At 42.8% G+C, this 13,393-nt stretch overlaps 1 protein-coding gene across 1 annotated transcript in view; it reads right to left on the bottom strand.

The window, feature by feature from the left end:
- The window catches only part of crebbpa (CREB binding protein a), a 41,722-nt gene that overhangs the window by 24,957 nt on the left and 3,372 nt on the right, over window positions 1-13,393 (bottom strand). Inside the window, exon 2 of the mRNA XM_035659609.1 lies at window positions 840-1,561. Within this exon, the coding sequence (XP_035515502.1) occupies window positions 840-1,561 (722 nt within the window). The remainder of the gene's footprint in view (window positions 1-839; window positions 1,562-13,393) is intronic.

Below are 13,393 nucleotides of genomic sequence, written 5' to 3'. Positions count from 1 at the left end.
TTAACAATGACTGAGCAGTTGGCTGCACTGTCAACAGTAGCTCCTTGCCAAAAGTGAGAGAAAAGCTAGCCAAGTGCGGTGTGTACATTTCATTTCTGAACAATCATCACTGAAAATGAGAGGAGGGGGGAAAAGACTATATAGCCAATAGAGCAACCAGTAGAGTAATTATATATATATACATACATACATACATACACACACAGATGCATACAGCACACATGTAAAAAAAAGAACACTGAATTTTGAGTGTTGGGGGTTTCAGTGATGTTACTTATCAATGACCTTTAAAGGCTTTGGCGTGCTGCTGTAGTGAATGTTCCAGGATTTGAGACAAAGTGTGAGTGGTGTTATCGTCAGCCATGGAACTTTTCCATTCTCATTACGCAGCCAATTAAGAGATACATGAAACTTGGCAATTATCACATACTTGCAAATTAAAAATGAGCTACTGTATGAAAACCATGGCCCCACTCTTAATGAGGATAACTGAAGTTTCTTGACTGATTGTTGATAATTCGGCATGAGCCTGGAGCACAGAGTTGCCTAAAACCCTCGCCAGACCAACAGAGGAGAGACAGAACAAGATCATTTTGAATGGCATCATCAAGCTTATTAAGTTTGTCTGTCTGGAGTTTGTGCCCTTCCAAATAGATCACATTCGTTTGTTTGAAATGGTTTCCACTCATCCGCCATCCACACATTCTATGAATAACAAATGAATAATTCTGTGCAAATAATGAGTAACAGCCAGCAACATGTATGCTTCCATACATTGTCCCCTCAAAATGTGCATGCACAAGGACTATACTTAAAGACTGTTTTGGGATGTGACTCGCCTTGTTCATGTTGCCTGCTTGCTGGGCTGCACCAAGGGTGGCGTGAGCCCCCATCTGTTGCCCTCCCTGGGTGAGTGTCTCTGCCAACGCACTCCCTGCTCCTCCTGGTCCTGGTGCAGCTCCCTGCATTGTGGGTCCTTGGTACTGCATGCCTGCCACCCCCGCTCCCCGTCCTCTCCCAGCTTCAGGTCCGAGACCACCATTCATCACCTGCCCAGGTTGGGGCTGCCCTCCCTGGGCCAGGAGCCCACCATGGCCCTGGCTATTGTTAATCATGGCTTGGCTGAAGCCTGTTGTGTTCAAGGCCATGGTTGCAGTATTATTGTTATTGTTCTGCCCCGCTATTCCAGTTGGTGTTCCTGCTTTTTGGGCCTGGGGGGACGGGTGGTTGTTGGGGGAGCCCTGGCCAAGGGGGCTCTTTCCCAGCGGTGTGCCCAGCTGAGGCCCCATACTGCCAGGCTGAGGGCTAGCTGAGTTCATTCCTGCACCTGTGATACTGGAGGTGCTACCTGCTCGAAGGAGCTCTGAGAGCTGCTTGTGCTTGGCGGCTGCATCCGGGACGCCACCACCGCCAAGGCCTGCCGGGGTACCACCTGGCCCACCAGCTCCAGGTGCTGCTCCACCATTTGAAGGCATCCCACCCATCATGCTCAGATCTCCATTAGGGATCAACTCATCTGGGAGGTCATTCTCCAGATCAACCCAGGATAGTGACCCCAGATCTAGGAGAGAAGGAAGAGGAAAGAAAAACAAGTTAATTTGATTAATTTGAGCAGATTTTAGAGAAGTTTAACAGATTCAACAATTTGCCTTCTTCTAATCCACGCCGACTTTGTGGTCCGTCAAATAAGCCAGTACGAAATTAAATACATTACATAGTCCATTTTTCTCTTTATGTACCACAGGCAACTCAAATCACAATTCAACAAACATAACTGTTGGTGTCAAAAATCAAACAAATACCATCTTACTCCTCAGCTCAGTCCAAATGTTTCATTAATTAGCAAACATGCTAACTGGTGCTGCTTTATGGCCTTGTCCCTGCAGCACATGAAAAGAAACAAGACGTGCGATAAGAGCATCACTCCTGACTGACAGACACAGTGTGACAACCGAGAGAATCCAGCAGCACTCTGGGTTCCTGCTGGGCTGTGGAGGAATATTTGTGTCACACCATCCAGAGGTGTGAGCGTAATGCTGAGACCCCAGGAAGCCATGATTTATTTGAGATGAACTGACTAAGAGAGTGAGAAGAAATGTGTGCGCATTAGAGCTATCCTAGACCAAGAATACCAGCTCTATGATTAATCAATTAGTGAGATGTGCTTGTATGGTTGGGGCAGGGGTCAGCAACGTTTACTATCAAAAAAGAAATAAAAAATATATCTGTGCCTTATAATTCTAATTTCTTGCCATAAATGAAGCATACCAGTAAGCGAGCAGTGTTGGTGATGAAGCAAACAAATCTGTCCACGTACTATGAAATTCTCCCTTTCCCTTTTTTGGGATTTGGAGTCCACAGCTAACCTAACTATGGAGAAGCAAGACTAGTAGCCACCACTAGTGAGGTTTGGTAAGAGGAAAAGGTGCCCGGTCAGGACGTAACATATGATGCACATTTTAGTTGACAAAATATTATTTGGTTTGGATTCAGCGTCTAATGGCTACTTTAAAATCAATTACAAATGAAAATGTTAAACAAGAAAACGTGAGAACTTTATTCATTTACGTATCATTTTTAGTCAAAGCCACAGGGAGCCATTGGAGAGGGGCTGAGCCGCTTGCAGCTCTGGAGTTGCAGATTGCCTACCCCAGAGTTGGGGGATGTCACCATTTGACTTTGGTGTGCGAGAGCATACTGGTTTTGAGGTAGGCATAAGGTAGTGAGTTTCTCTTGAGTGGTAGTTTTCCTTTTTTAAAACTAGACTCAAGTGTAAAACAGACAACTGTGATCACAACCGGCATGGCGCTAGTGGATTTCAATATGATAGGTCACAGTAAAAGGTGTTGCCATGGCTTAACTTTCTGATATTTCAGAAGCATGTTAACACTGACTCTGTAATCAAAAACACCTGTCACCTGCAGCTCTTTATTTAACTTGACCACCAGTGGTTGGTTCCTGTTTTACCACTACTCTGTTTGCAATCCGGTTCCTTGCAAACACATTTGCCAAATTCTTATTATCACTGAGTAATAGCAAGCCAGATGAAAAATCCTTTCAATTAGTATGGTAGGGTATATGGGATATTTTGCATGTGCAGGTCGCGCAGGCAGGGAATAACAGCTTTTCTTGAAATGATAGCTTTTTAACCTATCCAGTGAAATCATAAGCTTAAAGCTGTGTTCAGAATGGCTTCAGCTCCCCCTCATTCATTCAAGCATGGGTGCCAACACAGTGCTCCATCAGTAAAACACTGGTTGAACTCATCATTCTGCCGGCTCAAAACGTCATCATCAGAATCTGGTCAGTCAAATACAAACGTTACACTAAAATGAAACGTCTGAATTCTGATGATTCTTACTCAGTTTATCATGTAAAACAGCACATTCTTATTGGTTTTTTTTTTTAAAGGGTCATTTACTACAGCTGCACAGATGAAGGTACTGAGAGCTGAGCAATGTCACTTAATCCAAGACATATCCAAATCAAATCAAGCTCAGTTATTAACATACGATGAACAGGGCCTTGCCCTAATGCTATAGGATAGCAGAGGACAGAACAGAGCAGACAGAGTGGGGCAGTCACCCTCCCATCTGTCGTCTGCTGCTGCTGGATGTCTTCATTGAGATTCAGTCAGAATCCAACCTTTAATGAGGGCACTTGGCCTACGTACTTCCCTGAGTAAACACAGCCTTCCAGATCTGCCACGCTAGCCCGCTGTCTGTCCCTGGCATCAGGCAAGCAGGTGCTCCATGTGGAGGAAGCTTGTTTAAGGCTGAAGGGACCATCCGTCTTTCCCTCCCTCGCTCCTCTCAGCTCCTCCTCTAACCAGCAGCCAGAGCAGCAGCATTCAATTCAACCGCATGCTCTCAAGCCTGGCCCTGCGTTTATTTCTGAAAAGGACACACACACACACAAAGTGTGCAACCTTGCCCCCAGGCTCCTTGGCTGGAGACCAAAAATGCAAAGCAATGTTTTGGTTAGGTAGCGCCTCATGCAGTCAGGGAACCCCAACCATGGGAGGGGGGGGGGACACAGCTTTGAGTACTTCTCTTCTCTTCCTGTAGCCTTTTGTTTTACTTTCCTGGCTTCCATTTGTTTCCAATTACTCTTTCTTTCTTATGCTCATTCAACCAATTATCCGCCTTCCTTAACTGACTGATCGCCACACTGCTTCTCTACTTTTTTTGTGTTATATGCCCTGTGGCTCCCGTCCGAGTTGGTGGCTATAAATACACCCAAAAGCAGCCCCAGCAGCAGTCCAGACTGGGGAGGTCTGTCATCTTGCCCGAGGGCAGAGTGTCTGGCCTTAGAGACAGGTGCAGCATGGCTGCCTGCTCTTCACTTTCTGTGTACTATCACAGAAGGGAAAGCAAGAAAGCCAGTTAGTTCTGGGAAGGTAGTCTACGCTCTGCTTTTTCAACAGTACTTTATGGGTCCTTGGATTGAGTAATAACATCTGAAGTTGGAAGGAGATGTTGGAAAAATCTGATGAAAGGCTGTTCAGTTATGGCAGGGAATTAGGGCTGTAGTCAACCAAAGAAAATCTTGGTCGACTGAAATTCTACCTACTCTTCAACCAATCAGTTGGTCAGTGGGGGAACAAATCTGTATATTATTTCTAGGTTAACTAAAGTGCTACCTGGATAATCAAAGTTACAGCCAAGCAAATTAATTCCTGCAGTTTGACATTTCTTTTTCACATGTAGCTGTATGTATGCAGCCTCAGGACATTTCTAGTACATAAAGTACATTTACATACAGCAGCAACACACTCAGTCACGCACACACGCTGTCGAAAGATTGCAAAGCAAAACGAGCTTCTGTACAGTGACAACAACTACTTTGTGTTTTGGTTTTTGAGGCCGATCACGAGAAGCAGTATTGGCTAATACAGATCACCTTCACCTCTGTCTCAGACACCAGCTGATCCGCCCCCCGACTCTCTGTGCTCCTCTCTCCATTTCCAGGCTGTATGTGTCTGCTCCGTTACTTTGTTGGTCAGTGGTAAGTTTTAAAAAGGTCGCCCAAGAAACACAGCTCATGTTTTGAATGTTTTCACAGCATTTACAGAGACTGCAGACCAAACTAATTACAGCGAATATCAGTCAACTGATCAATCAGAGCACTTTTAAAAATAAACTTTGCTCAGCTCTGGTCTCCTGTAGAGATTGTTGTTGGTTATTTGGAACTGTATCAGCTGAGTAAATGTTCATTAAGTTAAGCCCTGTAGTCTCCAAGCTGCAAGTTAAAGTTGTGAAAACTATTAAATCAAACAATTATTAAAACAGGACCACATTTTTTGAGTTAAATATGTTTGAATATTATTTTAATATACAAGTAGCAGAGGGCGCTATCTACTTTTGGCTTTACTGGTTTTACGCCCTACGTCACTCGTGTCAGTAGCTATATGAAGGCACAAAGCAGTGCACCCGCAGGCAAAGACACTGAAATGGAGGCTGCGCTATCCAGTTTAAAATCACAAGTTTGGCAGCTCTTTGGCTTCCTTAAGTCAGAAAATGAAGAGGGCAGAATGACAAACAAGAAATGGGAAGACATATGAGGTTGTTGTCTATAGCTAGCTTTCTATTCTATAGCACAGGGTTATATCTTCAGTTTCACCTTTATAAGCACAAGGAAATAGAAATAGTTTTGCTGTAATTGCAGTCTTGGTATCCTGCAATAACCTGACAAAACTAAAGAGATTTAAAAAACACTCTCTCCCTTCTAAGACGATCCAATACGTAACTAGATACATTGGCTACGATATGATGCAGAGACTGCATTTTAATATGGAACAATCTGGTGAGACACAATGCATCTGAATGTAGAATAAATAAATGTAATAAAATAAGTCAGTTCTATGAAAGTGAAGTTGCTTACCTTTAAATACATTTATTTTGCGGAATCCAAAGTATTTTTTACTTAACTGCTATCCGACAGGCCTTACAAATGGATAGATAGACATTGGTCTAACTTTCCTTCCCGTCTACTGCCTTTAGACCCACAGTGCCCACTTCACCTGTGTCTCCAGAGCTTGACACAAACAACTAACAAAGGGATGTCAGAGTCGATGCCAGGGTTTTGAAAACATGACAATACTGGTTTTTCTACAGTACCGTGAGTACCAAGAAAATCACTTCTGCCCAGCCTGACAGAGCCCGTCCTGTACAGTCTCATAACTGCTCACAGCTAACACGCTCTGCAGACGGACAGAGACAGGCGCTCTGTGGTGCAGATACAGTGTTTATTCTCCTTTAACTCTTTGCTCCACAATGTTCACCAGCTAACTTTGTTTGTATCCAGTTTGGTGCTGAGCAGGTAGCGTACAGCGGGTTTTTGGCGATCATTCTCTGTAGGTTCATCGCTAATAGCGACCCCTTTCACATTTTTTTACCCTGCCAATTAATCTATTGTTATTATCAAAATATTGATTATAGCCACTTTATCTTCTCAACTTCAACAGTTTTCTATCTTGTCTCTTATCTTTTTTCTTCAGATTTCAATTTTCTTGTCACTCTCTTGCCTTATGGATCTGCTGCCACTCATTCTTGTGTTTTTCAACATTATTGTCTGGACACCTGATCTATGTTTTTCCATGTGAACTTCTTGAACAGCAAACTTTATATCCTTTCTCTCTATACTATTCTCTTGTATATTATCCACACTAGGCATTATGTCTCATATACCCATTTAATTAGTAAGTCAAAGTAACGTATTGCCTAGGGATGAGCTGTATCTGTTCTGCATTAGTATCTGTGTTCACAGTGGGCGTGGCTTAACTAGGTTATTTCATACTTTACCATTTTAGTTCTACTTAATTCTCCACCTTATTTTAGTGTTTTAGTGTTACCACACACAAGCTACTTTCACTTTGCTTTTCCCTTTACTACATCATTACAGCTCTCTAGCTGCACATACACCGGCTTGCGGTTACCGTCTCCCTATCCAGCTTGCTCTCTCTCCCAACTCTCCGACTCTCTCCGACTCTCTGCAAAATGCCAAAACGAGTCCCTCACCGTAAATATACCAGGCAGCCCCCCCAAGTAAATCTATGTGTGGCAATAACTAAAAAAATCTTCCTGTGGAACGAAAGAAATGCGTCAGTGGATCAGCTCTTCGGATCAGCGCTTATAGAGCTTGCTGATCAAATTAATTAGAGCAAATATCTGCCGATAACCATCAGTGAGCGATCAATTGGAGCACCCTGATGGTACTGAAACCAGGTGTGTTTTGTTGCTTTTAAGTAATGCCAAATGACGTTTTTCGCTCCCTTTCTTTCTGTGTTACTCTGCAGAGCATGTGCGACTGTCAGGCCTAACATCTCTCCCAGTCAAAATGTAAGAAGGTCCAGTTGAGGGATGTTTCTGGTGACAGATTTTGCTGATGATTAAACTACTCTAAAAGTAGCTAAACACTAAGAAAACCGCACACACAGCCAGGTTTCACAAGTTACTCAGTATATCCCGCAGAATAACACAGTAAATGATTTGAAATTAGATGAAGACGCTGTTCGTGTTATTAGACGAAGAGAGAGATCGCTCTCCTGGCTGATGAATCATTGTGGGAGAACCTGATACACGATGCAATTCTGGATTAACTTTGTGAACAACAAAACATTGATAAGGGCATGATGTGAAGTTACAGAGGATAATGTTACAGCTCTCAGGGAGCAAGGAAAGCTAACGCTACATTAGCTAACTAAACATCGCCTGTCAGTCAGTATGTGATCGTTAGTTTGTACATGCTCAATGTCTTTGTAACCTACCACACTCTATTTCCTTTTTTCAACGCCAGTTCCACCATCCTCTTTCCCCTGACGTGTCGTCTCTAACAGATTAGTTGGGTGAGGTTAGTTGGTAGAGAGTGAAAACAGCTGCTGGGACAAAGAGGACTCTTAAAACCAGCGGTGGCATTAGTGCAGGGAGAGGGAGCTGCCACAACTACATGTTGTACATTAATAATAAATGATAATTAGTTTAACCGACTATTTGGTATTGACTAGCCAGATCAGTAATGTGTAACAGACTAGTCGACTAATCACGCACATCCCATGTCCAGTCACAGATGCAAAAAATTTAATGTTTATAATAAGCCTAATCAAGTCTGCCCAAAGCAGCTGGCTCTAGCTGTTCTTTAGCCAAGTGCTTTAGGACATATTGGAATTCCTAAAAGATGTATTGTGTTTTTCATATATAAAAAACTGGAGTGGAGTGGTTTCCACGGACACGAGTAACATAAAAAAATAAAAAATTAACTCATGCTGCAAACTAAGCCAGCTAAAAAAGAAAAAAAGAGGGTGTTGTTATAATCGCTTTACAAGGGAGTGGGTAGGTGGTGACACACCACCCTCCATCTTCCCTTGCTTGCTCCGCTGCTCCCCCTCTTTTTCTCTGGGTTTTTCTGGTTGCCCGCAGCAGAAGCATAAATGGCTCCATTAGCGGCTGCGTCATGAGCTTACGGTCTGCCTGACTGAAGGTGCCATTTGCACAGTGGCAAGTGAACATTTGGGTATTTGTGGGTGGGTTTACTGACACGGCCATGACTGACACATGGAGATGAACTGAGATCTCAGTAAGGCATGTACCAAATACTCACTAGTGGGAATCGGGATCATTCATTTTTTTTCCCCCCACACAAGTCTGTGTCTCTCTCACACACACACACACACACACACACGCACAAGCTTGCCGTGTCTCTCTCTCTGCGTCTCTGTGTGTTTCTGTTGTTTTTCTTCTGCAGTAACTTTTATAAAGTCGCTCCAAAAAGCACAACTCACGTTCGGTATTTTTTCACCCACGATTTCGTTCGTTATTAACAGCAGGTGAGCCGCGTGGAGGCTTGTTGTTAATGATGGAGAGTATCATAACAATCGAAAACAATTTGCATTTGGCAGGCAATTCAATTGAATTAAAAAATCTCATTAGAAAATCAATCTTTGTAAATGAGTTATTGGATTTAAATGACATGACTCAAGCTGAAGCTATCAATTAATTAAGTAATTTATTATTGTATCGATTAATCAGATAAAAAAATACTTTTACTTTATTAAAGCTATAGAAGAAATAGAGCAATAGTAAATACAAAATAAAAAGATTAATAAGCTTTTAATCCGATTTTTTAAATAAGATTTTCTTTTACATTAATTTCAACGTTTCCTCTAGGATTATTTTCAGCAGTGGAGGAGAGGCGTCTGTTGTTCCCTCACTGTACTGTAGAGGGGTATTTTCAAACTCTGGTATTAGTACTTTTACTTAAGTAAAGGATCTGTTCCTTCCTCTCCCCACAGCCTAACGGCCCCTTTGTGTTACCAGCCGAGCCTTCCCCTTTAAGAAAGGTGGGCTTGTGGGTAACCTGTGCTGGTTTGCTGTAGGAAACGACTCTTTCCCGGCGTGTGAGGGATAGTAACTTTACTTTAGTCAGCCATTAGGTGTGTAGTTAAGTTCAGGTTGGAGAATCACTTACTTAAAAGGATGTGTGTTGTGTTTGCTGCCAGAAAATAAATACGAAGTCCCAGTTTATGTAACATTAATGTTATTACGTTGTCTTCTTGTACTGTTCACAACTGAGCTGGTCCAGCTAGTTAGCGATCTAGTAGATATGAATCAGGTTAATGGCTAAATTAAAATGGTCTAAATTGGAGGTGAAACATTTCTGAGCTGCGGAGCTGGAAGATGCAAGCGATCAGATGATTGATCACGTTTTCTCTCATGATTTTAACAATGACTTGTAGCTGCTAGCTAGCTAACTTTTCCCAGTGAAGCACTAATGCTGTGTTAATGAGAGAGGCTAGTTCAGTTTTACAGTAGACCGTATGTACATACTGTACAGAGGTTTCATTTTGTTTTAGCTTGAAATTAGTCTCTAGTCGCTAGTCTCAACGGCAGTATTGATAAGCTCGGACCTGGCTGGTTTTTGGGTTTTGAGAAATTTGGAATTGGGTCCTTAAAGAACCGGGGATCGATCCCCATCCCTATTCACTAGTTAGGTTTTGTGTCGGTTTGATCAGCCATAAAGACAAACACTGCCTACCCATACACACCCTTCTGCCAGATAAAATAGATTATTAGCTGGAGACCATAAGCCATTTACAAACTATGATTAAAATGGGATCTATAAAAATACAGCAGCTCCGGGCGTCGGTGACAACAACTGCCACTGTCCCTATTTGAAATAAGTCACTACAATGTCGAGACATCTTGACAACCTACTGGCACTACCAATGGATTTTTCTGTGGGCAGAGGGGCAAGGGGAAATCAGGGACCCTGCAGAGTGACATATGGCCTCAGTCGAGAGACGGGACTCTGCCACTACAACAAAAAGGAACCTCCCCACACCGCAAACTTAACTACATGAAAACACAGTAGAGACACTACAAGCATATATGCTTTACCACACACATAATTACGCAAACACCTCTCACGGGCTACATTGCATCCCAAAATGGGACGAGGAACTCCAATCAGGTTCTACTACAAAAGGCAAAGGCCAAACCCCGGGGTGAAGGGGGCACACAGCAAAGCTCCAGGTGTCTTTTTACACAGTTATTTACAGCTGATGACAGTATTGCCCAGTGCTGTCCCACGGGGTGCATTGAGTCCCAGCTGTATCTGGTGAAAACTATAAAAAGTAGGCGGGGCAGGTTTACTGATTAATCACTGCAGACATGTGGTGCCTCTGCCATGTGTGATGGACGCAGTAATTTACTGTTGTTGTGACAGCTGCTTTTGTTGAAAGGCTGTCCAACTTCTTATTGTTCTTGCAGACTAGACAGAATCAAACTCAATGAAGAACACGTGCCATTTGATAGAAGTGGTACTCTCAAGAAAACCGCCTGCCTAGCTACAAACACATATTTAAAAAAACATACATCTTACTCTGTACATACTGTACATAATGGGCAATGGGTAACAGATCTACATCCATACAACTTTACTTAAACTGTGCTTGGGTCCTATTATATCTGCATATTATAACACGACTAATTTAACAGCAGACTGAGTAAGTACCAAGAAGCAGAGAAGTAAAGGGGTGGTAAGACATACCTGTTGCAGCCTGAAATAAATCAAATGTTCTAAGGTGCATGCAGGCAGTGTTGTGCATGAACCCGCTTAAAAGTGCTGTTTATTGAACGCGGTAATGTTTTTGGTAAATAACGAACTAAGCATATCTGCAACTAATGAACTTGAAGTCAAGCACTGTTGAACTCAATATAAACTAGTAAAATTAAAACAGAAAGGAGTACATTATGAAGAAAGTTAGTGCAAACTATACCAAACAGAGAAAAATAAATCACTGCATGGACACTCAACTAGTTCATTTTAATCTCTGAACAGAATTTTGAGCTAGCTCTTGTTAAGTGTGACCTTGCACAACACTGTACTTCGGTGTGCCACGCCGTTTTTAATCCATGAAGGTCCCGTCACTATCCTCTCTCACCAGTTTGTTGCGTACACACATCCAGATGGTTCTCTAAATGGACAGTGGTGGCACCGACCAAAGCTAAGGTAAAAGCAAAAGACAGCACTCAACTTTCACAAACTGGAAGGTAAAGACGGCTTGTTTCCCACTTCAAACATGTATTAGAAGTCAATAGCACAGCTTCACAGGTGGCTACGATCTCTGTGTAATTTCTTGGACCAGCGCAAAATAGAGAAGAATGCAGGGCTGGGTACCAAATTTCACTACCTAAGGAGTAAACCTCATCAGCATCAGTGCACCAATAAGAATGCAGCAGGCTGTCTAATGTTACCCTTCATTCACAGAGACGGGCTCGCTGTTTTTTTGTTGCTTATCTGCAGATAACGGCACTTGTGCTCGTCAGCCAGCCATACTTGGTTTTTTATGATCCTTATACAGTCATTTATTTGTTTCATGCATTCTAATAATTAGGGATGTCCCCTAATGGTCAGGTAAACTGAGAACAACGAGAAGAGTCTTAGTGGTTGTTTACACCACTAGCATAGGAGCTCTGGACTGTCGGAGAGCCTGGCCGGAATGAGCACCATAGCCAGAGGGCGTCAAGTGGGCAACAGGCTCATTAACCTCCCAGTGACCACGGCTGGGACCGAACTCAGCCTCTGACAGGAGGGAGAGGGGGATAGATAGAGAGAAAGGAGCCAGTTTGCAGCAAGTTGATTTGTATTTCACATCATCACGTCATGTTCAGTATTGCTCAGTTCAGAGAGCGTCCCAGAGAGACGAGGCTGAAGAGACTCGACGTAGCAGAAGCAGCGCTACTCACGATCCCCAAATTCACAACCCAGGATTACAATACCACACAGGAGAAGTCACGTAGCCTCCGCCTCATTCGCTCTGGAAAAACTCTCGACTGTAAACCCAGTCACAGCCTCGTGGTAGAAAACGGCAGCTAGTCTGCTAATTTATACAATTTGCCACATCGTTCCGCAGCTTTCAGCCGAAAGCGTTGACTAACTGGCGACTACTTTTGCCTGAAAGTCATAATAGTGCATACCGTGCTGTAACATTTCAGCTGGACAAAGTGATTCCATTTCAATGCAGACACTGGAGACACATATTAATACCAGGTGTAAATGTAATCAGGTAAAAATAACATCTAGATACAATCTTGATATTTTTTAATGCAAGGTGTAAAGGGGGGCGGAGTTAGAGTTGTTCAACAGACTGCCATTATTGGCATATTTATTGGCAATTTTGATGGTTTATTTGTTAGAAAAGAAATGACTACTTACACAGGCCACAGATACAGAGCAACATAGTGATATAATATTTGAATTCTTGTTGGCCTGTCTGTACTTTTCGCCAACTCTCTCACCAACCACTTGGTAACTTTGCTATTTAGTGCTGGACACAGTGTGTACAATGGGTTTACAGGGATTAATGACACCAGCTCACACTCAATTAAAGTATGTAGTCTAAATTGATGCACGCAATGCTAAGTAATTTCCCCCCGGGGATTATTAAAGTATTTCTGATTCTGAATCTGATTCACCAAAGAAGAAGTGCAAGTTCCAAATGCAGCGTGCTGAGATTAGACAGCAAGCTGATTGGCCTGTGAGCCAGTCAGACTATGGTGAGCACAAATGAAACACAGGAGCTGGAAAACCTGCTTGCATCCTTTAACTCAGTTGCTTAAGAACAATTCAAATTCCCGGTCACCTACAACAGCAGAGGAGAGAGTTATGGGTAAGAAAAAGGACGGTGTGTCTACGATTCCCCACCGTTGTAGGGCATGTGAATGGAAACGCATCACCCATACCAATGTTTACTGCTTAATACAGTGCAATACATATATGTTTGCTTTTCAGTTTTATAGCCTATCGTGATCTATTGCCTTTTGGGAAAGTGTCTATTCAGTGGTCACACACCGGTCAGACAACATTATGAGCACTGACAGGTGAAGTGAATAAC

This window comes from Morone saxatilis, unplaced genomic scaffold, assembly GCF_004916995.1.
Source record: "Morone saxatilis isolate NCDOM2014 unplaced genomic scaffold, NCSU_SB_2.0 Contig17, whole genome shotgun sequence".
NCBI classification, from domain to species: Eukaryota; Metazoa; Chordata; class Actinopteri; family Moronidae; genus Morone; species Morone saxatilis.
The sequence above is the reverse complement of the archived record's forward strand: the minus strand, read 5'-3'. Positions and strand labels throughout refer to the sequence as shown.